Consider the following 24,474-nt stretch of genomic DNA (forward strand, 5'->3'; position numbering starts at 1 on the left):
CAAATTAAATTGAAACTGTCCAAATTTCACTTCAGAAGCAGAAATGCTAAGATTAGAAAGTTCACAAAGGTGTATCACTTGAAATGTATATCAACCGACAGTTTGAATTTACCGCCTAGAAATGACAATATACAAGCCAAGCTTTAAATCAAGGTAACGAAAAATTGACCCCAAAAGATCAAAGTGCCGCCGTTCAAGTTGCGCTTCTGTATAGATAGGGTGTTCTGTGATCCGGTTCACAGAATTTATGACAGATGTCTAGATTTGTTTATGTTTTTATTTACCTGTTTTTCTCTCTAGTCGATATAAATATAAATACGTTTTATATATCCAATTTCACTAGTCTATAGTCACATATATTCTTAATAATATAGTTTCATTTATTTATTGTAATGACGCAGATGTAAAAATTAGATCTACATTATGATTAGTAACTCCCACAGGTATTGTTCAGTGAGGGAGTGTAAAAATTATGTATCAGAAAATGTATCCATGCATAGCTTTCCACAAGACACAAATTTAGCAAAGGAATGGAAAATCAAACTGAAAATCAGTAAACCGATTACCAAATTTATGTGTGTTTGCAGTGAACATTTCAAGGCGGATGATTTTACTCTAAGTATGTGAAATCCCATATTCATTAGCATGTATATGTATCTAACCTATTAATATTGTAGATACCAGAAATAGGAAGTTGAAAAGGCTGAAGAAAGGAGTTATTCCATCTCAGAAAATTCCCAAAGGAATGACCATTGAAAACAAAAAATCAAGGATAGGTTCATCCAGTAGAACAAGGTAATGAATTTATTATTTCAGTATACATGGTCCTTCAAATCGTTTTGGCACTATATTTACAATATTATCCACGTTTACCTAGGAGGAGGACTTTTGATAACAGAAGTTACTACAACCGGCGTTACTGACATTGAACGTTATCAAACTGGTTCAGTTTCATAAAACAATTTAAAAAAAGGATCAGCTTTATAAAATCGGATTTATTGAGTCATGTAAACACCTACGATGTAACAATTTAGTGACATAGAAAATCCCTAGGTTGTCAGAGTGTGAATTTGCTTTCAAAATGTTGTAAGTCAACAAAGAAACAGGGCACCTGGGATAAAAATATGAACTTGCTATCTGATTGACTTTCTAAGGAAACTGAACTAGACGAGAAAAAAGATTTAGGTTGATAAAATATTTTCCCATTCCATAGAACCTATGCATGAAAATGCTGAACCATTTTGAAACAATCAATAGATTTGAGATTGAAGTCCATATAGACATTTTTAGTTTCATTTGAGAAAAATAGGAAATCCTGGGACAACTGAATTTTCAATTTTTTCTCTGAATATAAGGTCCTTAATATTAATATGGTGATTCCATTTTCAATAGGTGAAATTTTAATAACAATATATACCGTCACAAATTTGAACCTAAAAAGAATAAGCTTGATCTGTGTAAATACTTCTCAGAACGTGGATGTTGAAACAACGGATATTATATGATGCTGTAAATGTAGTTAGACAATAGTAAAGCATCACTTGCCGAAGGGACGCTGTCAACTTCTTTTTTCAAATGGAAAGGGACGATTTTGTGATACCTACCCCATTTGACAGGTTCTTCAATTATCTATCCGACAGAGTTTCTGAATATTTAGCAGTTATATAATAATTTTAGTGATTTTCATACGAACCATAAATGTCAAATGTGTTCAAAACTCACTCCGGTGTATCCCAATAAATGTTCATCATCAACATCCTGACAATTTCTAGAATTGACTATTGTTATACCCTATATTTCACGAATTCTTACAAAAAAATATAAGATCATCATGTTATGAGACCTAGTGGGCCATTCAACAAGATCACCTCTACATATCCTCTGGTTTGAATGGTTGACAAACTAGCCTGTCATAATGAGAATGTGTAACATTATTCCAAATCTCATTTGGGTTTGTCAGTTATCCAAACCAGTAGGTGAGACAGACGTCTCTTAGAATGTTCTGCTAGTCACGTGATATGTATTGAGGATCAAACTTAAAATTATTTCAATGTTTTATTGTTGTATAATGTATACCTATATTTATATGTATTTTTAGGTAATTTCAGTTGTGATTAATTCCATCAAAAGTGACACTGTCAATAAAAGGTCGTTTTCACTTTTCTCAATGTTTGTACGTAATCCGCTGCAAATATATCACATACCATTTGTTTCAATTATATGACACCTTCAGATTCTGTCGAAGGGTTACTTGAAATCCGAAATGTATGTTGCACTGTGGCATTTCATTAAAAAACTCTTGACTACAATAAGCGGTGCTTAAAACAAATAACCAACTCCAGGGAATATTTCATAATGTAAAAAATGAATTTGTAAACATTCCTCATTATTGTCAGGAAGTGAATGAAGAACATTTTGAACATTTATTGGGATAAACTAGAGTGTGCATACAATGCACACAATGCATACAATGTCATATGGATGTTCATCTAAAAATACATCGAGCCTCTCGATTTTGTTCGAGAGTGCTCTTATATTTAGGTGGAATATGCTTAAGTCATAGCTCCTTCCTTGTTCAATATGCTCTTCCTCGATGTTTACTTTCTCTGATGTTAGGATTGCACTTGCTGATGAGGATCCTGTAACTCTGTCGGCATCCTCTTCCTCGCAAAAAACGATACTAGTGCATCGTTAGGCCACACCTCTCCCCTCCATGCATTTTTTAGGTATTCCCGCTTTATGGTGACTCTTACAGATGAATAAATGTCAGGTCTTCTAGAGGGATGGAGTTCATATTCAACAACTGGTAGATTAGGTTCCAAAAATTTCTTCAGTTCTTCTTCTAATTTAGTACTGGGATTTAGACTAGTAACGTGGAGAGAAACCAGTCTTGGAATAGTTTCAACCTTGCATGTTTGTTCAGTTTTACCAACTAGGAAACGACGTTTCCTCCTATAGAGAATTTGAGTCCAACCACTTTTATCTGTGTTTGCTCCTTCAGCAGGATAGGCATGTTGAAGACTTTCTGCAATAGAGCTAGTTTTTGCTTCCGTGATGGCCGCATTAACTTGTTCAGCTGTAATGATCTGGCCTTTTCCTTCCGTTTTGTTGTCGATATTTTGTGTTTGATTTCGGAAATAACTCGGATGCTTAGATACTCCCGGGATTGCAGGCACGGCTGTAGATGCCTGGCCATTGACAACAATATACTTTTTTTGTGTGTGTCCTTATTTACTTGGACTATATAAAGAAACCACTGGCGAGCTGTTTGGAATGCTGGTGTTGTGTTTGATTAAGGATTTCAGATAAATTATTTCTTTGTTCAGTGGATTCTCATCCGAACTTGGTAATTCTTCTGATAGATCCCAAGTACAACCAAGTACAACATCAGAAGCTGCTTCAGATCTGGTAACACTATCCGTAGCAGTCTCACGAAAACCAGGCCACCAAACGCGGATTGCGATTCCAAGAATTGCATTTATCGAATACCCTGTGAGTGCGGAAAATCCTATATTGGTGAAACTAAGAGGCCATTAAATGTGCGCATTGCCGAGCACAAGAAACACACCCAGCGAGGGGAAACCAGCAAATCAGGAATAGCAGACCATGTTTGGACCCATCAACACAATATCGAGTGATCCCAAGCTGAGATCATACACAGAGGGAAACATTGGTTTAGGAGAAAATTCAAGAAAGCCGCATACATGCTGTCCAACAACGTATTCAGCCAAGCTAGCGTAGAGATACGCAACGTATGGAAACCCATCATCAAACGAAAAATGGCCAACTCCCGCCAAACGGTTATCTCTCATTGAACCAGTGAAGCGGAAAAAATGGAAAGTGAGGATAAGTGAAAGTACTCGAATGACCCATAAATAGTCATCTCTCGGAGGAATCAGTCCAGTCATCACCCGAAGACGATTGTAGATATTAACAATCGAAACGTCGTGAACTAACGTGGCTTGGGAATCTCTCAACTTTTTATTTTTTATTTATATTTACTTGTGTTTCTTTATTCAGTTGTTTCAAGGATTTCAAATCATTTTATATATAGACAATGGAAGTCCGAACTAGTGAAATTCATCATGAAACATTGTCAATCACCTTCAAACAAATGCCTCACCATGATTCTTCTTATTGAAAAGTTCTAAAAATTTCCTTTTTGTGTAAACTTTGACTGACCTTGATATTTTGTCCCGTTCAAAAGTTATGAAAGGAAGGGTTGAATTCTTATGTCCACATTGTATAACTGATCATAAAAGCCCAAATTGTGACCAAATCATAAAATATTTTAGCAATAAAAAAGAATAAACCAACGAACCATGGTCAGTTAGTGGCGTGACTGCCCATGTCAAAAAAAATTCGGCTCCACTGCTGGAAGGTTATTAACCATAATCTTTTTTTTTCAAGGACAAGAGGCTCTAGTGATAATCTCAATAAGGATAAGAAAATGAGGGCAATAGTTCAACCTAGATCAGAAATTGAAGTGGTAGATGAAGTTACCTCTCACAAGACGAGACAACCTCGAAGACAACTTACTCAGTACCAAGAACAAAGTACTAATACATTGAATGTATTTGTTGACAGAGGAGTGCAAACAAGTTTTCCTATTTATAATTCAGCAGATGTGATGAATTCCAACTACAGTATGAAATGTTTCACTGGGGTTGATGTAACGCTTATAAATACTCTTGTAGACTGTAGCATTAATGCTTTAACTTTCAATTCTGAAGACATTCCCGATAACCTCAAATTGAGAATTGTGTTGGTGTTATTTAAACTGAAGCATAATCTGTCTTTTGAGTGCCTAGCTATTATGTTCAATTTACCAAAAACCACTTGTACAGGATATTTTTATTCAACTTTGTCACTTCTTGCAACTGTTTTGAGACCTATTGTGAAATGGCCCACGAGAGAAGAAATACAAGCCAACACGCCAGGTTGTATAAAAAAATTTGAAAACACCAGAGTAGTGCTGAATTGCCTTGACATAACAGTTCAAAAAAGCAAGATATTGACTGACAGTCAAAAAAGTTATTTGCATTGCAAAAACACTCTCATCCTGAAAATTCTAACAGGGATCACACCATCAGGTTTAATAGCCTATGTTGGTCCTTGTCACGGGGAAAGGACTAGTGATGAAGCAGTTTCCAGTGCAGAAGACATTACATTCATATTGGACCCACAAGAAGGAGTAATTGTGAACAAAGGTTTCTCGAATGAGGAGGAATGTGAAGACTATCTAGTTAAACTCAATCAGCCCTCATTTCTAGATAAGAAAAAACATTCCTCTAAGAAAGAATCCACTTATACTACTTTTACCCCAAATTCTCCAAGAACGCGAATTCATGTAGACAGAGCAATTCAGAAAATGAAATCATTCAAAATCATTTCATCCCAGATTGAATGGTTTATGATTCCTCGCATGGATGATGCGATGACAGTTATCGCAGGTTTGCTAAACTTGTCTCCACCTATTCTCTCCAGTGAGACTTTTTGAATGAAATTAGTCAAGAAAGGTATGTTTTTCAAATGAATGTTATAATTTGTTCATTGGATTTATTATTATTTTCTCTCAAAAGTTGTTGAACAAATTCTCAGATTTAAGTGTCACAATTAATCTGTATCCATATTTTTAGAAGAAACTAACATTTCTCTATTTGCGTAATCAAAAATTGATGTTGCTGTTAATCAGTATTGACGAACAAATCCACACAAACATCAATATTTAGCGGAATCTTCGAAAATTCTAAGGAACTGGCCTATATTTGATATAAATCTATATCATAACTTACAAATATATTTACCTGGTTCAGTGGTCCAATAATTTTTTTCGAGAAGGGTTAGTTGGGTAAAAGGATTAATTTTTCTTAAAAAACAAATGTTTTCTTTCTAATGTTTCGAATTTGATTGAACTCTTCTTCAGGGCTCGAAAAGTACTTTTTTCGTGTTGAAAATATAACTATTTTGAAATAATCAGACATATTAGATACATGATAAAAATTAAAAATACTGAAATAATCAAATTCTTGAGACAACATTACACAAGGACATTAATCTGTTAGATGTTCACTATGAAAGTTTTACAAACCGACATTTGTTTTCCTATACAATAACTTCCTCAAACAGGACTGATACATTACTCCTAATTTAAAATCATTTGATTCCCAGAAACATTAGCTATTTTTTTCCCAAGAAACAATAATGTTTTTAATATTGAGTACATATTGTAATTAATAAACAACAATAAACTTAAGTTGTGTTGAAATACCCTTTTTCTTGATTTTTTATTTGGCAGTAGAAAAATGAAATTAATATTTTTCATGAAATAATTATTGAGCTTAGTAAATATAAAGTTATTTCAAAAGTTTTGTCCGTTTTTATGAGTCTACTCATAATATACTGTAATATCTCAGTGAATACTCATTCAATTAAACTGAAATAAGCTTGATTTAAATCGGTGCACTTTTACCAAGTCGATTAATTTCGTCAGCATAAAAATTATGTGCTCAGGATTCGATGAAGTCGACGAAGGCCATTTTTGTTTGTTCCTGATTGGAAAAGATTCTACCGGTGAGAAAGTTACCAAAGTGTTTGAAAAGAGGGTAGTCAGTTGGCGAGATATCTGGGGAGTATGGTGGCTGCTGCTGACGCAATTTTCATTATATTTCGTCGATTTTCTCACAATAGGACTCTGCTATGATGTTTGGGCCCCGTTGCAGAAAGTTATAATGAATCACACCAGCTGCTGACCTCCCATACAGTAACCATGGCCTTTTTTGGTGGATTTTCACCTTTGGGAAATGCCTGGGTGGCTCATTGGCTGAACTTCTCCTGTTGTAGAGGATCCACTTTTCATCACACGTGACGATATGATTCAAGAAAGGATCGTTTTGGTTGCGCAAAAGCAAAAAAGAACAGACCTCGAAACGTCACAATTCCTGTAGATCGTTCAAATCGTCAGGTACCTACTTTTCGAAATTTTTGACCTTTCCAATATGTTTTGAACAATCAAAAACCGCAAGGGAGTGGAAGCCCAGTTCTTCCGCCATTCCATGCACCGTTTGTGATGGGTCAGTCTTCATCAGGGTCCTCAAATCCTTGTTCTGAACAAAATTTTGCTAACCAACATCAAATAGTGCTTTCATTAACACTATTATTGCCAAATGCCTTGTTATTTTTTCGGTTTGTTTCGGCAGCGCTTTCGTTCAATTTGAATTCAGACAGAAAAATTGGCTGAAAATCGTTTATTGACATCATACAGTAATAGCTGAAAAGAGACAAAAAATTGAAATTTGGAAAAATATGAACAGCATCAATGAATACACATGACATTATAATGGACAAAACTGTTAAAACAATTTAATAAATAAATGGTTTCCTCGATTGAATATATAGTTTATTTATTTATTTAATTTACGGGATCACCCCCATTTGAGAATAAAATTAACAATTATATAATAAAGTAATATACTACATTACATTAACTTAAGTTATTATAAAATACATATCATAATACTACCATGCAGTTAAGAGATTGTTTTTGAATTTGCTGAGAGATATACCAGTTACTTCCAATTTTCTTTCATTAATAAGTCGAAGTGTATGATCAACAGGGTTATGTAAGCCATAATTTGTAGAATGAAACCGTAAATGAAACAAATCGCTGGACCTTAGAATTCTGTTTGGGACATTGAAATTAATATTTTCTAGAATTTCAGGAGCAACAATTAAGCCATTCAGTAACTTCTATATGAAAATTAGATCAAAGTTTTCCCTCCTTTTTCTCAACAGATTGAGATTAAGGATTTCTAAAATGTTGCTATAGTCATGGTCAATTATATTATGTTTAAAAGTATTCAAACTTCTCAACGTTTTAAGATTACTTAGTAAAGTAATAATGGTATTGTGATAAATAGATGTTTTGCCAATATCTGTTTAACCTGTACGTGTGATAAATCATTTGCTTGTCTTGTTGAATGGCTGTGAGAAGCATGGTTAATGGTAAATTTTGAATTAGAGAATTCAAGATTATTTTTACTGAATGGACAAATAGAGATATTTTGTATTTATACAAAAAACTCAGGTTAAGAAGTCTCTTAGGTTTATAAAGTTTTGAAGAACTTTGAGTTGCTGGAGAATACATGATTAGCAGTTCCCCAAATTGAAATTAAATATTGTAATTTTGCGAACATTGGGGAAAAAATACATTTTCCATAAACTGAAGGAAGCTGTTGTCAAATTCAATTTTTTTGCAATGTCTATGTGTTTGGACCACGTTAGGTTCTAAATCAATATTGTAAGCCTAAAAATTTAATTTCACTCCAATATTTAATTTACTCTTTTCTAAATATAATGGGAATTTTATACAAATCTGGTAAAGGTATTTTGGATATATACGAGGTCTGTTTAAAAAGTAAAGTGAATTTTAATTTTTCTCAAAAAATCCCTGATCGGGATGGGTTTAAACTGCCCTTTCTCGAACACGGGGGAGTTATGATCAACTTTGATACTAGTGGACTGGATTCCTTGTAGATTGCTGGTTTTTTTAATAAATTGACGCTGAATCAGTTCGTTAACTAAATATATTTACAATCCTTAGCAGCTACCATCTAACAAAATCGTAGGACATACAGGTAACATTGGGCGTTGGCAATTTGCTTCTCATAAGATAGTCTGTGTTTAACTTACTTACAAAACTTTTCCTTCTTCAAGACACACTATGCACAATGTACCACTAATGTATGCAAATTCACCTTTTTTACTTATTGACTTGGAAAAATATAAACGCCGTAATTATTCGAGCGTCGTGGATAAAATTGAAAAATGAAGAGATTAACTCTTAGTAGGAAGAAAAAATGCCAGTTAGGTATCACTACCTAGGAGGACAATCTCGGAAAGCGTTGTGTCTCTCTAGGTTCTTTTTGTGAATTCTCAATCGTCACATGTCGACCGATAAGGGAGAGGGGGATGTTTATGGAATTCTGGGAATTCGTTTGAAGGAACCTAAAGGGTTATAGATGTTGGAAAACACCAAATTAATTGACCGAGCGCGTTCAGGGATGGCTCGAGAACAATTTAAGTTGGAACTAAATAATTAATAAAAGATCAGAAGACGCTTGTTGGAAGCTGTGATTCTAACATATTCCCGCCCCATTGAAATCTCAGAGATTTCAACAAGTTAAAGTAAGGAAATGACATTAAAACACAACCGCGAAATTAAACGAAAAAAAATTAACCCAATGACGCCAAGTAACTAACGCAGAGAACGCGTTACACTCGCTGAATTGCACTAGGCAATGGGCAAACCTTACTGATAGGCCTGACGAAGACACCTTCTTGGGAGCGGAGTTTCACGGTTGCTTTGTTTCGGAATGCTTGCGAATCCACAGATTCATTAGGTGAAATTCTTTCTAGATTATGGGAAGTCGAAGAGCTTCCAGAGTCTTAGTCCTTATCAGCAGATGAAGAGCTTGCTGAACAAATTTTTATTCAAACGCATGTGCGTCTTGAAGATGGTACGTTCCAAGTAGATTTTCCGTTCAAATGCCCCGCTGAGAAAATTCCTCTTGGAAATTCCTTCCATATCGCAAAAAGGCGATTTACCAATTTAAAGAAACGGCTCCAAAATAATCAAGAACTATTTTCCACTTATAAAAATTTCATTGATGAATATGTGTCATTGAAACATGCCACATATGTTCCATTTAATCCCACCGACAAATCCACTGAGATTAAATATTTCCTTCCGCATCACTGCGTAATCAAGGAGTCCAGTGAAACCACGAAACTCAGAGTAGTTTTCGATGGCTCCACTAAAACTTCTACTGGATTTTCTTTGAATGATCTTCTACACAAGGGTTATCAAGTACAGCCAGATTTGTATGATATATTTTGCCGTTTCCGTCAGCATTCTTATGTCCTGACCTGCGACATTGAGAAAATGTACCACCAGGTTAAAATGAATCCATTGCAAAGACATCTCCGCAACTTCTTGTGGAGAAACTCACCCCAAGAAGAGCTAAAATGCATTCAACTTTCCACAGTGACTTATGGATATGCTTCCTCCTCTTTTTTAGCAACTAGAATTTTGAAGGAGCTCGCTTCCAATTGCAAAAGTTTCGCGTTAGCCAAAGGGGCATTATTAAAACAGACGTACGTAGACGATGTGCTCCATGGCACAGATTCCCTTTCCGAGTTAGAAGATTCTTATCATCAACTCAATAAAATGTTAAATTCTGCAGGTTTTTGACTACACAAGTGGTCATCCAATTTTTCACAGTTCAGAGAAAAATATTGTGAAGATCCTGATCCAATCCAATACGAAATAAAATGGAAGACAACCCTAACAAGGTGTTAGGTTTATCTTGGAATCCCTGTTCTGACAACTTTCCATTTCTTTACCGAAAATTTCTTGCAATGATACCCCTTCTAAGCGCAAGGCGTTATCAATCACTGCTCAAATGTTTGACCCGGTAGGCTTTTTGGGCCCGTTCATAGTTCTTACAAAAAATTTCCCGCAAAAAATTTGGTTAGCAAAAATCTCCTGGGACAAACCGCTCCCTGTTGAATTGTTCCAAGAATGGAAGGGATTTATCGATTCAATTGAATCCCTGAATTATCTTAAAATTCCTCGATGTTTATTTTCCTCCATTGTCCATTGTACAAATCCAAATCCACGGGTTCGCTGACAGCAGCGAACGTGCTTACAGTGCCTGTTTGTACTTCAGAACCACTTATTCCGACGATACCGTCACAACTCTCTTAGTCACTTCCAAATCCAGAGTAGCACCGCTGAAAACTGTTTAAATTCCTCGTCTGGAATTGTGTGCAATGGTATTACTTACCAAACATGCAAAAAAAAATATCCGGCTCGAAGGACCATATGATCGGGATGGGTTTAAACTGCCCTTTCTCGAACACGGGGGAGTTATAATCAACTTTGATACTAGTGGACTGGATTCCTTGTAGATTGCTGGTTTTTGAATAAATTGACGCTGAATCAGTTCGTTAACTAAATATATTTACAATCCTTAGCAGCTACCATCTAACAAAATCGTAGGACATACAGGTAACATTGGGCGTTGGCAATTTGCTTCTCATAAGATAGTCTGTGTTTAACTTACTTACAAAACTTTTCCTTCTTCAAGACACACTATGCACAATGTACCACTAATGTATGCAAATTCACCTTTTTTACTTATTAACTTGGAAAAATACAAACGCCGAAATTATTCAGGCGTCGTGGATAAAATTGAAAAATGAAGAGATCAACTCTTAGTAGGAAGAAAAAATGCCAGTTAGGTATCACTACCTCGGAGGACAATATCGGAAAACGTTGTGTCTCTCTCGGCTCTTTCTGGGAATTTTCAATCGCCACATGTCGACCGATAAATGAGAGGGGCGATGTTTGTGGAATTCTGGGAATTCGTTAGAAGGAACCTAAAGGTTTACAGATGTTGGAGTTGAAAAACACCAAATGAATTGACCGAGCGTGTTCAGAGATGGCTCAAGAACAATTTAAGTTGGAACTAAATAATTAATAAAAGATCAGAAGAAGCTTTTTGGAATCTGTGATTCCAACAATCCCCCTCACTTTTGCCAGCGATTTTTCTAGTCCTCGAAGCAGTTTTGATATGCACTTTTTGGTATGTCCTTCAACTCTCTCAGCGATTTTGTTTCTTATCTTCTCAGTCTTCGTGAAACGTCATCTTTTCATGGGTCTCTTCAATCTTAGGAACAAAAAAAAATAGCAAGGAGCCAAATCTGATGAATGTGGTATTGTTTTTGTTCAAAAAAATCAGGAACAAGGAACAAGCAATGACGAGTAAGCAGATGCATTATTGTGATGCAAAAGCCATGAATTGTTTTTCCATGATACAGAACGTTTTCTTCGTATTGTTTCTGGCAAGCGATGCATAACTTCAAGACCGCTCGACCATGTACCAAAAACTCCTTATGCACTACGCCATGGTAATAGAACTTGACGTTTTTTTTTGCCTTGGCTCTCCTGGGCTCTTCCATTGGGATGATTGGACTTTGGTTTCGATGGCATATCCATATACCCATGATTCAGTAGAAAATCTGTATCGCCGTTGACGTCACATGCCGAGGTGTTAAAAATAACGGTTTTGCGTTGGGATAGAACTCCAGTAATATTCATTACTACACCAAAGGTTCCAAAGAATACATCACAAGTGTAGTCATTCACATCTTCTCTACCTTCTGTGCAAAGCTTCTACTACTTGTAAACATTTTTCTAACTCACAGTACAATCACCGTATGCCACTGTCAATATTTCAAGGGCTTTTGAGCACTCAATTCCATTATTTACACAAAATTTGATGGAAATTCTTTTATCCACTTTTTTCAATAGCAGGAAAATGCCGAACACACAAAACAGTTCTAACTTTTATGCCTCTCACCAACAAACTGAACATGCTAAGCAGCTGAAACTGTGAACATATGTTCGGGACCAGTGTACCAGCATGAAAATTAAAAGAAATCGCTAATCGAAAGTACGTAGCGTGCGAAATTTGAACATTCACCCTCTTTTTCGAACATACGTCGTACATATATGAAGGGTTTGAATAATTCAAAGATAGTTTATGGGAATCAAGCCACGATGATAATTCAATCAAACTGTTTACCAATTTTTCATTTATTTCGTTGACATTGTTACCTGAATAAACAAGTTTTGTATCATCACCAAATAAATATATATTTCCTTTCAGGTTTACATATTGAATAGAATTTATGTATATGAGAAAAAAGAACCGGACCCAGTATCGACCCTTGTGGTACTCCACATAGTACAGTCCCACCAAAGCTAGCATCTTCTCCCATATATACAAACAGCCGTCTGTCTAGGAGTTTATTATGGTGAGTCCGCATATTTTATTGGAATCTTATTTCATCTGGAAATTGGTAACAACATCTAATGTTGCTGATTCAGTGTCATATGACTTGATGACAGTAAAGTTATTTATTTGATTCTAAATAACCTTGTAGTCTTTTATCCGTTATTTTTTCTATAATTTCGGAGAAAATAGGAAATACTGATATTGGCCTGCAGTTCTCCATTTTATCTTTTTTACATCCTTTAAAATGATTTTCTTGATGTCCAGGCCGTCGATAATCTTTCAATTTTCTCTTCATCAGTAGGTTTCAAAAACATCAAAGCTGAAGTCGTTTTCTTTTATAAATCAACTGTGTTGCTGAGATAGTAACAACTAACATGGATCCTATTTGAATGAAATATTCATTGAACAACTGACAAATCTCGTTTTGATTTTCAATTTTACTTCTTCCTACGTCTATATGTTTTACTGTATCCAATACTGGGTCTTGTTTGTTATAGATTATAGTTATTTATGTATCAAGGGAATTAGGAGGGCCTTAATTACCGATGGCAAAGTTTGCGTCCCGAGGGCCTCTGGCCCGAGGGACAGCAATTGCCTGAGGTTATTAAGGCTCATTAATTCCCGTGGTACATAGATAATTTTATTTCTGACCGATTTCAATAAAATTTTGTTCATTTTTGAAACGGAAAAATGTACCAATTCATTACCTTCCCGGTATATTTGAATCAGGTACCGTTGATTATAGTAGAGTTTTCTTGTTGCTAGGTTGTTGCTATGTTACTTGTTTATAAACAGAACTTTGTTATCAAGCTGTGTTTGCGGTGAAAACGTGTTTTCTACCCCAAATATAATGGAGGATATTTTGAAAAAAGCTGAACAAGCAAGAGAATCATTAATTCCATCGAAAAGTGAAGCCGTATACCAAAAAGAATACAAGATATATCTGGACTGGCTGACACGGAAAAATGTTATGCCAAAAGATGTCACTGAAACTGTATTTCTGGCATATTTTCAAGAACTGGTAAGGAATTTTCTATGTTTTTCGGAAGATTTGGTAGTAATTGTGTTTATTCGTTTCAGTCAGAAATGTATAGTCCGAATTCTTTATGGACTAAATGGTCAATGCTAAAATCGATGGTAAATATACATGAGAAACGAGATATCACCAAGTTCAATGAACTACAGGCTTTTTTGAAACGGAAGAGTAAGAGTTATAAGCCGAAAAAGTCTGTTGTTTTATCTCCTAAAGATGTTATCAGATTCCTAAAGGACGCTCCTAATGATATTCATTTATTGCATAAGGTAATTTTTTTCTTATTTTCCTTTTTGTGTGTATTTATTTCCTTTTTTTTTTGTTATAGGTTGTTTTGATTATGGGCTATTTTGGAGGATGCAGAAGTCAGGAACTTTTGAATATGAAGATATCGGATTCCGTTATGGTAGTGAACGTACCGGAAAGTAAAACTGGTGTATCGAAGAAATTTACAGTTGTGGATGAAAAAGAGTTCTCCGCTTTGCCTTTATTAAGACTTTATATGTCTTTGCGTCCTAAAGGTATTGAACGATTTTTTTTGAGCTTCCGACAAAATAAATGTACATCTCAGCCAATTGGAGAAAACATGTTTGGGAAAATCCCCAGCAAAATCGCAATGTATTTAGGATTGCCAAACTCATCTTCCTATACGGGACATTGCCTTCGTCGCACTTCTGCTACTGCTCTAGCCAATGCAGGAGCAACTATGACTAACTTAAAAAGACACGGTGGTTGGAAAAGTTCCACGGTGGCGGAGGGGTATTTGGAGGATAGCATCGAATTGAGAAATAAAACGGCGCGTATGTTGTCTACTTTGTCATCAGAAGAGGCAGGTACCTCGACTGTAGTGAACAGAAGCTCCAGCCATACAAAAGAAGAAATTGTTTCCAGTGGCGGAAGTAATTTTCAGGGAACATTTAAAAATTGTACATTTATTATTTGTAATGACGTGAATAAATAAAATATGGTTCAGTTTTCATTTCTATTTATTTTTACTTGTGAAAGGTAGAGGGAATTATAAAATATATAATGTCCCAAGGGAGTTATGACCCTCTTTATTGATAGCGTAACTTTGACGATATAAGCTTATAATATCCCGGTCAGAAATAAAGGTATTTATAACCCTCCATACAGATTTTGGTGTGGCATTCCTGAATTGTGATTTAAAAATTTAATATTTTTGGTTGCCTAATATTTTTTTAGTTAGGTTTATTTTTTTGTAAATTTTGATAATATTTAGTTCAGGAGTTCTTACACTTTTGTTTTGATAATTGAATATTGTCATTTCTTCATTTGATAGATATAAGTGTAATTTTCCACATTTTGCGCATCGCCTTTGAGTTTCGTTTTTGTCGATCAAGTGATTTTTGCCATCCAATCGAATTTCGTCAGGAATCTTTGACAATACTTCTGGTTTGGGTCCTGTGGAAGGTCGTGTCGGTGGGGAAGATAGTATGGATAAAACAATTATTCTTATGCTGTGGTAACAGTGGCATCACCCCGTTGGTCGAACATCTTCGATACAAACACCACATGTTTACTAATGCACCATTCAAACAAAATCGAAAAAAGGGCCAGTACCATTTTTTAGACCTTATTTTAGACCTGCAGAGGCCACGCATTTGATCAAATCGGTCTACTCCTCCCATTCCCTTATTGTAAAAATTTATAATTGATGGTTGCTCCACCGCAATCTTTGATCTTTCCTTTTTGGAGTAACGCGTGCACGAACTTTTTGTTCTCGAAATGCTTTCATCATTCAGGTTGGTTGCCACGTTCACTTGACTGTTGTCATGCCAACGTGTAAGTGTTACATTAGCTTTCTTGTCGTACAAAGTGAAATGGGATCCACGTTTTTCCTTTTTGAATTCTTTCAGGGGAGCTTTTTCCACTCTGTCGGATCGTATTGTTCCAATACCACACAGTTCATGTTTACTTAGCGTTTCAAGTAAAGGAAGAGAATTGAAGTAGTTGTCAATGAAGATGATGCCTTTCCTGTGTATGAAGTTTTCAGTAACACTGCTTCCTAACGTTTTTTCTTCCAGTTTATCACCAGAACCCAAATATGGTTCAAATTTGATGAGATAGCCATCTGAACTGGTCAGACACCAAAATTTGAAACCAAAACGAATCGGTTTACCGCGTATGAACTGTTTCATGCTGTGTCTTCTGTAATACGGCTCCATTGCTTCATCCAATGAAAAATGTGTGCCTAGTGGCTGAATGCATTCAGTAAAAATTCGATTCAGATGTTCAATAAGTGGTCTCATTTTTGCAAATTTATCGTTTTTATCAATGGTATCGTTATTAGAAAAGTGCAAAAACCTATGGATGCTTTCAAATTTGTTTCTTGACATCGTGTTGCTGACAAGTGGGTTGAAAGCGTCTGCTTTTGTTTCCCAATACATTCGTCTAGATGCTACTGGAACGTAACTAGATAAAATAACGATTACAAAAATTTGATACAATTCCTCCACAGTTACGGAAAAATTATGAAAACCCATTTTCAATGCGTATCTATTTGATTCTTGGCAGATGAAATACATAAATGTATCGTCGAAAAAATACTTGAAGTATTTGGCTGGTGTCCACTTGGCGCATTTTTCTGCAAAACGTGGAGTTTCATATTTCAGATTCCCAAGCTTATCAGGACTATGGCATAAAGTCACAGGCTCCCAATTACGTTTAGGTTTAACTTTTTTATCACACCTTTTTCGCTGCTCGAATTTTAGCCTTTTCTGTATGAACGTCAAAGTTTCATTATCGCTGTCGCTCTCATCGGACAGTATGAGATTATATCTGACGTCAGATTGAAGAATAGTTCTCTCACTATTTTTGGGAATTGAATGAACTTCCATACTTTGCTTCAAGATACCCTTGCCAATATCACGGATCGCTTGGGGCGTCGTCCTGATCACTATCGTGTTTGTCTTCTGGAAGAAAAAGTACTATATCTAAGCACTTTGAATCCTGAATAGTCTGATACTCATCATCATCAGAGTCAAGTTCTTCCAAATAATTGAGGAGCTGTTCAGCATCCAACGGATCGGATGGGTCGAAGAACTGTTTCGACCTGAAAGTTAAAATATTATTTTGAAAGAACTTCTAAAGCATATTTTCTCCAACGAAACCTTTACATACAAACATCATATGATGTATAGAGCAAAAATAAACTGTTATAGTGAAATATGCCAGGAGGTAACAAACAACAAAGGTTTTTTATGGTATCTGAACTCACCTTCTACTCATTTTGAAACAAATATATCACTTCAGATGAAACTTGCTGTAGATACAAAATATTTCCACAAAGTCACATTCAACACTTTCAGCCTACAACTATGTATTTCCTCTATGAATATTACTGGAGTTTTTTTCCAACACCAAATCGTTATTTTTTAAACTTCGACACGTGTTTTAATCACCAAGTAATCATCTTCAAAGAGGAAGATTAAAAAAAAACAGTTTCATCTTCCTCTTTGAAGATGATCATTTGGTGATCGAAACACGTGCCGAGGTGTTAAAAATAACGATTTAGTGTTGGGGAAAAAACTCCAGTAATATTCATTACTACACCTCCAAACAGTGCATCATAAGTATTTCCTCTATGTTAGTGATTATATCTAATAGTGATTAGGACCTTTGTCGCTATTCATCCAAGCTTTCAAAAGCATCCAGAAACCTGTTGTCATGTACCGGTCTCAACAATTATAAATATTTCTCACTTATATTATGGTCGTTCTCTATGGCATGTTGAGCGACAATAGATTTCTCCGGTCTATGAAACCAAACATGCGAAACATGTTCCTTGTAGCTAGCTAATGTAGTCCTTTTGGTTTGACCAACATATTTCTTATCACAATCCTCGCAGCTTATTTCGTGAATCCCAGACTTTTCTTTTTTCAACGTCTTGTCTTTTGGACTGCCCAACACTCGTTGAAGTGTAAGTGCAGTTTTGAAAGCCACTCTTTTATTCAATTTTCTGAATATTCGGATCAACCCATTGGTGTGTTTGGGTTCATATAGAAGCATTATGAATTTTGAATCTTTCTCTGTTCGAAAAGTCAAGGCATTACGAAGATACTCCCTTAATTTTTGTTTTCTAATTAATTTATCTACAATGTTTGACGGATAACCTTTGCTTTCAAACACCTCCCTAACGAATTTTTTCTTAATCGCATACCTTTCTTTGCTCAAGGGAAATGTGAGCAGTCTATGGACACGAATTTCTAGTTTCTCCTTTTTTTGTTGTGGGCAATGATAGGAGCTGTCAGGGATATTCCTGAAAGTGCTTGTATTCTTTCTACGTACATCAAACTGTACACCCTTATTGACATTTTTAATAACTAGTACATCCAAAAATGGTAGTTCTTCTTCGTTATTCTCAATTTTACATGTGAATTTTATACTTGCAAATCTGTTGTTGAAGCAAAATACAAAATCTTCTACTTACTCCTATTTGTATCGAAAATGGCAATATGTATCGAATCCAGGTTCGTGGAAAGTAATCCAACACTTCCCTTGCTTTCATTTCAAATCTGCTCATGAACAGATTAACAATAAAAGAAGACGAGTTTCCCATTGCCGTACCCTCATGTTGCCCATAAAAACAGTTGGCGTACTGGAAGCAATTTCGTTCCATGCAAATTTTGGCAAGCCGGATGTACTCTTCGACTACTTCACCAATTTTTTCAAATTAAATCATCAAATCAAAGCATGCTTTATTATCTGAAGAATAGAATTCTTCTTGATAACGCTTCTAAATATAATAGTACATAAATCCTAACTGCTCAAAATGAGCAGGAGGTCATGATAATTAAATAAAATTAAAATTATGCAAACCAATATGGATTGTCGGATGTTAAAACTGGATGTACTCAATGTATATGCTACTATAAAATATTTTCACAACAATACAGTAAAATAGATATAAAAACAGTTTTCCCTAATTTATTCTATATTAATTGGTTATAAATACAGAACATGACAGAGTTGTCAGATCAAATCAAAATATACAATAAAGTATATTGTATCCCATCGACAAAGCCTTGTAGGTATAAATATAAGCATAAATAATGGTGTATAGATAAAAACTGGCAATTAATAATGGTTTGAATAAAACAGGTACAAATACAATAAAAATAAATATAAAATGGAATACACTTTTAAAATGATTCATTAAAATAATCTTGCAAGCTATGTGGAGCTATTGGTGATTAACATGGCATATGTATCTCAGTGCTCTCTTTTGTAGCCTAAAGATAATTGAGAACAACGCTTGTGAGCAGGCTCTCCAAAATGCTATCCCATATCTGATGGGAGATTCCAAGAGAGCAAAGTAGGCTTTTCTAACAATAACATAACCGATGTCATTTCGAATAACTCCGATAGCATAACACCCAGATGACAATTTCCTTGCCATTGCCATAATATGCTCATCAAACTTTAAATTATGGTCCAATACAATACCTAAGAATCTATAATTATCAGATTTCATGCTTGAATCATTATTTAGTTGTATTTTGACGATGTTTCATTTAAATGATAACAATTTAGTTTTCTTAGACTTGAAGACCATTTGATTGGCATCACACCACCTTTTTATTTCAGTTAGATCTAAAGAGTTCAACTGGCTGAGAGTATTCCTATCTTTAGTGTGCCATTCTATAGTTGTATCATCTGCAAATAATGTGAACCTACCACTAATATTCAAGTTAGTGAGATCATTTACATATAACAAAAATAATATGGGTCCCGAGACAGAGCCTTATGGAACTCCGCTGGTCAATTTTTTTTCTCAGATACTGCAATAACATCTAAAAGATCCTTCAAAAATTCAATTGTTCTTGGTATGTTTACACTTGGAAATAACGAAAATACTTCAAAGGATACTAAGATCTCTCTTTCTCGCAACCTTACATCTTTGATCTTCTCAATGAATTCTTGTGAGTTTTTAACACTGAAACTGCGGATTTCAAACTGTTTCGCGATTCCGCAACCCAACTTAAGTGTTGAAAACTCACAAGAAACAGTTTGAAACCCTATCGATTCCGTAACCCAGCTTAAGTGTTAAAAACTGACAAGAATTCACCGAGAAAATCAAAGATGTAAGGTTGCGAACGGAGAGATCTTAGTATCCTTTAATGTATCTTCGTTATTTTCAAGTGTAAACATACCAAAAACAATTGAATATTTGAAAGATCTTCAAGATGTTGATGAAATAAGTAGTGAAGTAGTTGAAGAGTACATCTGGCTTACGAAAATTTGCATAGAACAAAATTGCTTCCAAAAAAAAACTATTTAATACAGTTTATTCTATGATTTTCACTATAAAGGGTTTTACAAAAAACCGCAACACATGTTTCACTATACAAAAGCTTTCTCAGGCGTAAAACAATAAGTTACTTCTAAATGTAACTTTTCACCAAAAATAGAAAGTCTGACTTACGATAGTGGCACGTACGATAGTCTCAGAAACGACCCCACCCATTTATATCAGAAAGAAGTCAAGGAAACTTAGAAAAATATTCATTGTGTCATGAATGAAACAAAAATTCAGATCGTTAGTCATGAACTCACAACCACCTAAACTTTATTCATTGATTAAATTACACGAAGATAACTACCCGATTAGACCGGCAGTTTCTTTTGTCACAGCTCCTTCAGTTAAAATATCCGAAAAACTCATCGCAATTATTCAAAACCACACCAATTTCAAATCAAAATTAAGTGTAAAGAATTCATACAATTTGATCAATGAAATTCAAGATATTACTCTCCCGGATAATGCCAAATTGATTTCATTCGATGTAAAGAATCGTGTTTCCCAGTATTCCTCCGAATAATAATAATAATAATAATAATTACGATTACTCTTGTAGAGAATCTAGTGGACGAAAGGTCTATTAATCCTGTAAAGAAACTGGAAATATTAGACTTGCTTACGGTTTGTCAGATGCGATTTTCAATAAATAACGGAACATAATACAACAAATAGCAACCTTTGAAGGACGTTGCCTGTATAAGAGATGAGGATAAAAGTTATAGAACCTCAACTACGAATATTTCAAATTTTCTGCACAACAAAGGTGTAAATATTGCTTTCAAAACCAACAACTTAGGCATGCACATTAAGAATAACAAAGATAAAAGGTCAGTTACAGAAAAATCGGGAGTGTATAAATTATCACGTGGGTCATGTCCGATGTTTTATACAGTTCAAACTGGAAGAACGTTCAAAGCCCGCATGAAAGAACACAGAAATAGTTTCCAGAATGGAAAAATAAATTCCACATATGACACTCATTTAATCACAGAGGGGCATGAGTTCAGCTATGAATTCAAGCCCCTCCATTTCCAGAAGAAAGGATGAAAACTTGGAGAGTGTGAAAATACATTTTAAAAAACTCTCAATATCTTATGAACGATCAAACTGAACTGAATAATTCTGATCTGAATCTGTTTATTTCCAGGTAGGAAAAGTTCAGTATAATGGGCTTGTTTCATGCTATGGAAAATGATACTGGTTTGCTTATAGACTGATCGAGTTAGGGGTATATTATGTTTATTAAGCCTAATCGGTCCCATGGTCTCTTTATATTTGCAGAAAAAAGAACAATTCGAAAAGCAAGAGTTTAAATTGGCCGCGTGTCTGTTGACCAATAAAATTGATCGTGTCTGGAGCGGAGTTGCCAAGTGTATTGGTTTTTAATATCCAATCACAGATCTGATGATCCAATTTGACAGACGCCATTTTTGTTGTTATTGTTGTCAGCTCGGTGTGAAAACAACTGTTACAATTATCTTATTAAAGAACGTTTTTTTTTGTTAAAGGTAGATCTCGGCGGGTGCCTACTTTGCTGCATATTGGATTGAATTTTACCATTACTACCTTGGCCGAGCTATAATAAAAATTAAATCAAAACTTTCGATAAAATACAAAGTGCAATGAATGTCATATAAATGAAAGGGACCTACTAAATATACCACCTACCGTTTCAATTTTTCATTCTTTATTTCGGTACCTAAGTATTGTAAATTTTTCAAGTAAAATTGAGTTGTTGGAGTCAGCTTTAACAAAACTAGGCTCAACATTCATTTTGAAATCATTTTGACAAAAATACGAAATTATGTGTAAAAACCATCGACATTAGAAAGAGCACATTGTTGCATACACTACAGAGGGCACTGTATGACAATATGGCTAATATACCAGTAACCTCCCTTCTCTTGTCTAAGCCAGTAACGTTGAATTTCTTATTTTTGGTGGGTGGCATGAATGCATAATTGATTTATTTTGTTAGGGTTCATGAACATTCGAAAACCATTTGAAAATACAGCTCGTTAAATTTTATTTAGAATCATATTTAGATATAACTTATACCAAATCAGTTATCAAGCAAGGCCACTATTATTGTCCATTTTTATGCTTAATTCGTGAATTCGAGCGATCTTATTATTGTATATTTATTTGTTTGCTGGCTTCATTCCTAACAAAAATGAATGAATAATTACTAGAAATTTTAATTGATCGTTCATTTTCTCAGGAAAATGGAGTACCCATATCACAATTTATTGGTTTATTCGCCATTAAAAATGTATGTCATATCGGATCCATTCTGCTTGTTTTTGCAACATTTCATTGAGTTTAGCTTGTGTGTGTTTTGAAAGTGTTTTAGAGATATATTTGAATATTAATATAGTGCATTCTTGTGCTGATTTTAATTGTGCGGAAAGGCACAAGAAAACAGAAAGCACATTGGTTTATAGATAATGAGTTTAGGTTCCCAAAGGATAAAATGATGAGAAAAAAATGGGTGAAAGAAAGAACTATAATCCTTCTACTCTTCCAAGACTTTATAGAAATCATTTAAAAAGTGACTATAAATGAAAGGGGGACGAAAATATTGAATTTGATGGCACAGTTTTTTATTTCAACTTCAAGTATTCTCCATAAAAAGTATTGTCTGGAGTTAATAGTGTTCCTGAAAGTATGATACATCATAACTGTATATTATTAAATAATGCATAAAATCATAGTTTAGGTAAATATTTTGTGATCTTTCGATTTTGTGTGCTGATTTCAGATATAGAACTTATTTCCAAACATATTTTTCGTGTACATTTTATTCCATGTGGAAAATTTTTCATTATTTGAAACGTTAACGGGTTCATATGCACTTCCATAATTGAATTGATAATTATAGGCTTCACAAATTTTACGATTTGGCAATGTTGATTATTTCTATTGTTCCTATTGGTCAATCGAACAAGAAGCGGGAATAGGGCCGTGACGCCACCACCCTACCACATTCGATTTTTAATAATTAATTACGGCAAAACTACGGTACTAAGAGAGCTGAAACAAAGTACACTGTTTTTCAATTTGAAATTTTTATCAAAAATCATGAAACAAGTCCATTACAGTACTTTCGGTAATTCAATGTATTCATATAGTTAATGAATTGATACCTGACCCTTTCAGGTAGATTCATTCATTAAAAAGTAGGCATACAAGTAGGTAATATGTTAGAGTATAAAATAGTTGTAATTCAGAAGTAACTTATTTGAGAAAGCTATTGTATAACACGTGTGACGGTTTTTTGTAAAACCCTTTATAGTGAAAATCATACAATAATCAGTATTGATGAGTTTCAATATGGATTTTCATCAAGTATCGGCCAGTTCTATTCAAAAATTGCTTTCAATTCGCTAACTGTTTCTATGGCAACATGAGGAACGGCAATGAGAAACCCGTTGTCTTCTTTCATGGCCAATCTGTTCACGAGCAGATTTGAAATGAAAGCAAGCAAAGAGTTGGATTACTTTCCACGAACCTGGATTCGATATGTGGATGATGTATTTGCCATTTTCAATATGAAAATTGTTGATATTGGAACATGACATCAGGTTTCTGAATGCCTTTGAAAGTTTGCAAATCGAAAAGTGCGGAATGAGTTCTATTAATAGCGGCAAAGGTCCTATTTTGAACAGCCCTTTGGTAATACGTAATAATTCTAAATAAAAAACAGTTAGATATCAGAGGTAATCACCAACACAAAGGAAATACATAACAAATTAGAGGTATTAAAAACAGATAGTTTAGGTAATAGTAACCGGTGTAGTTTGGTAATGCTAACAGGTAGTAGTTAGGCCACTAGCATATAAAAACACCAACATAGTAGTAAAATTTAGTCATAATGATCTCCTGAGGACGCTAACATGATTATCGAAACGCGTGTTGGGAGACGTCATTTTTGTTCTGGTGTTGGGGAAGTGTTTTCGATAGATTCATTTTACGCTAGAGGTTCCAGTACGAACTATCAAATTCTAGCCTAGATTTAATGATATAGTAACAGGTAAAAGTAGATTAATAGATCAATGAACGTTCCAATTGGATTGAATTCCAACAAATTTGTGTGTTACATTTTCAAAAATATGAGATTTTTTTTCATTTTTTGAGACCAACAAATACAAAAAATTGAGTCCAGTTAGCATATGAAAAACTAACAAAAATAACAAAAGTACTATCCAACTTACTTTCATGAATATCCGAATAGATAAGCCATCAGTGGTATTATA

The 24,474-nt window shown here is 34.7% G+C and overlaps 1 protein-coding gene across 6 annotated transcripts in view; it reads left to right on the forward strand.

Moving 5' to 3' along the window:
- Positions 1-255: 255 nt before the first annotated feature.
- The window catches only part of LOC111502578 (uncharacterized), a 31,309-nt gene continuing 7,090 nt past the window's right edge, over positions 256-24,474 (forward strand). The window contains exons 1-7 of one of the 6 annotated variants that reach the window (XM_074170271.1): positions 267-619; positions 678-795; positions 4,411-5,519; positions 12,735-12,882; positions 13,629-13,884; positions 13,944-14,165; positions 14,225-14,875. In XM_074170271.1, coding sequence (XP_074026372.1) covers positions 13,714-13,884; positions 13,944-14,165; positions 14,225-14,857 — 1,026 coding nt within the window. In that variant the 5' untranslated portion in view covers positions 267-619; positions 678-795; positions 4,411-5,519; positions 12,735-12,882; positions 13,629-13,713 and the 3' untranslated portion in view covers positions 14,858-14,875. Of the gene's footprint in view, positions 620-677; positions 796-4,410; positions 5,520-12,734; positions 12,883-13,628; positions 13,885-13,943; positions 14,166-14,224; positions 14,876-24,474 lie in introns of those variants that run through there. The other 5 variants (XM_074170272.1, XR_012464285.1, XR_012464286.1 and 2 more) reach the window with 5 other exon arrangements.

The sequence above is a fragment of the Leptinotarsa decemlineata genome, unplaced genomic scaffold (genome assembly GCF_025532065.1).
Source record: "Leptinotarsa decemlineata unplaced genomic scaffold, Ldec_3_MD MMD2_P_RNA_scaffold_7, whole genome shotgun sequence".
Classification (NCBI taxonomy): Eukaryota; Metazoa; Arthropoda; class Insecta; order Coleoptera; family Chrysomelidae; genus Leptinotarsa; species Leptinotarsa decemlineata.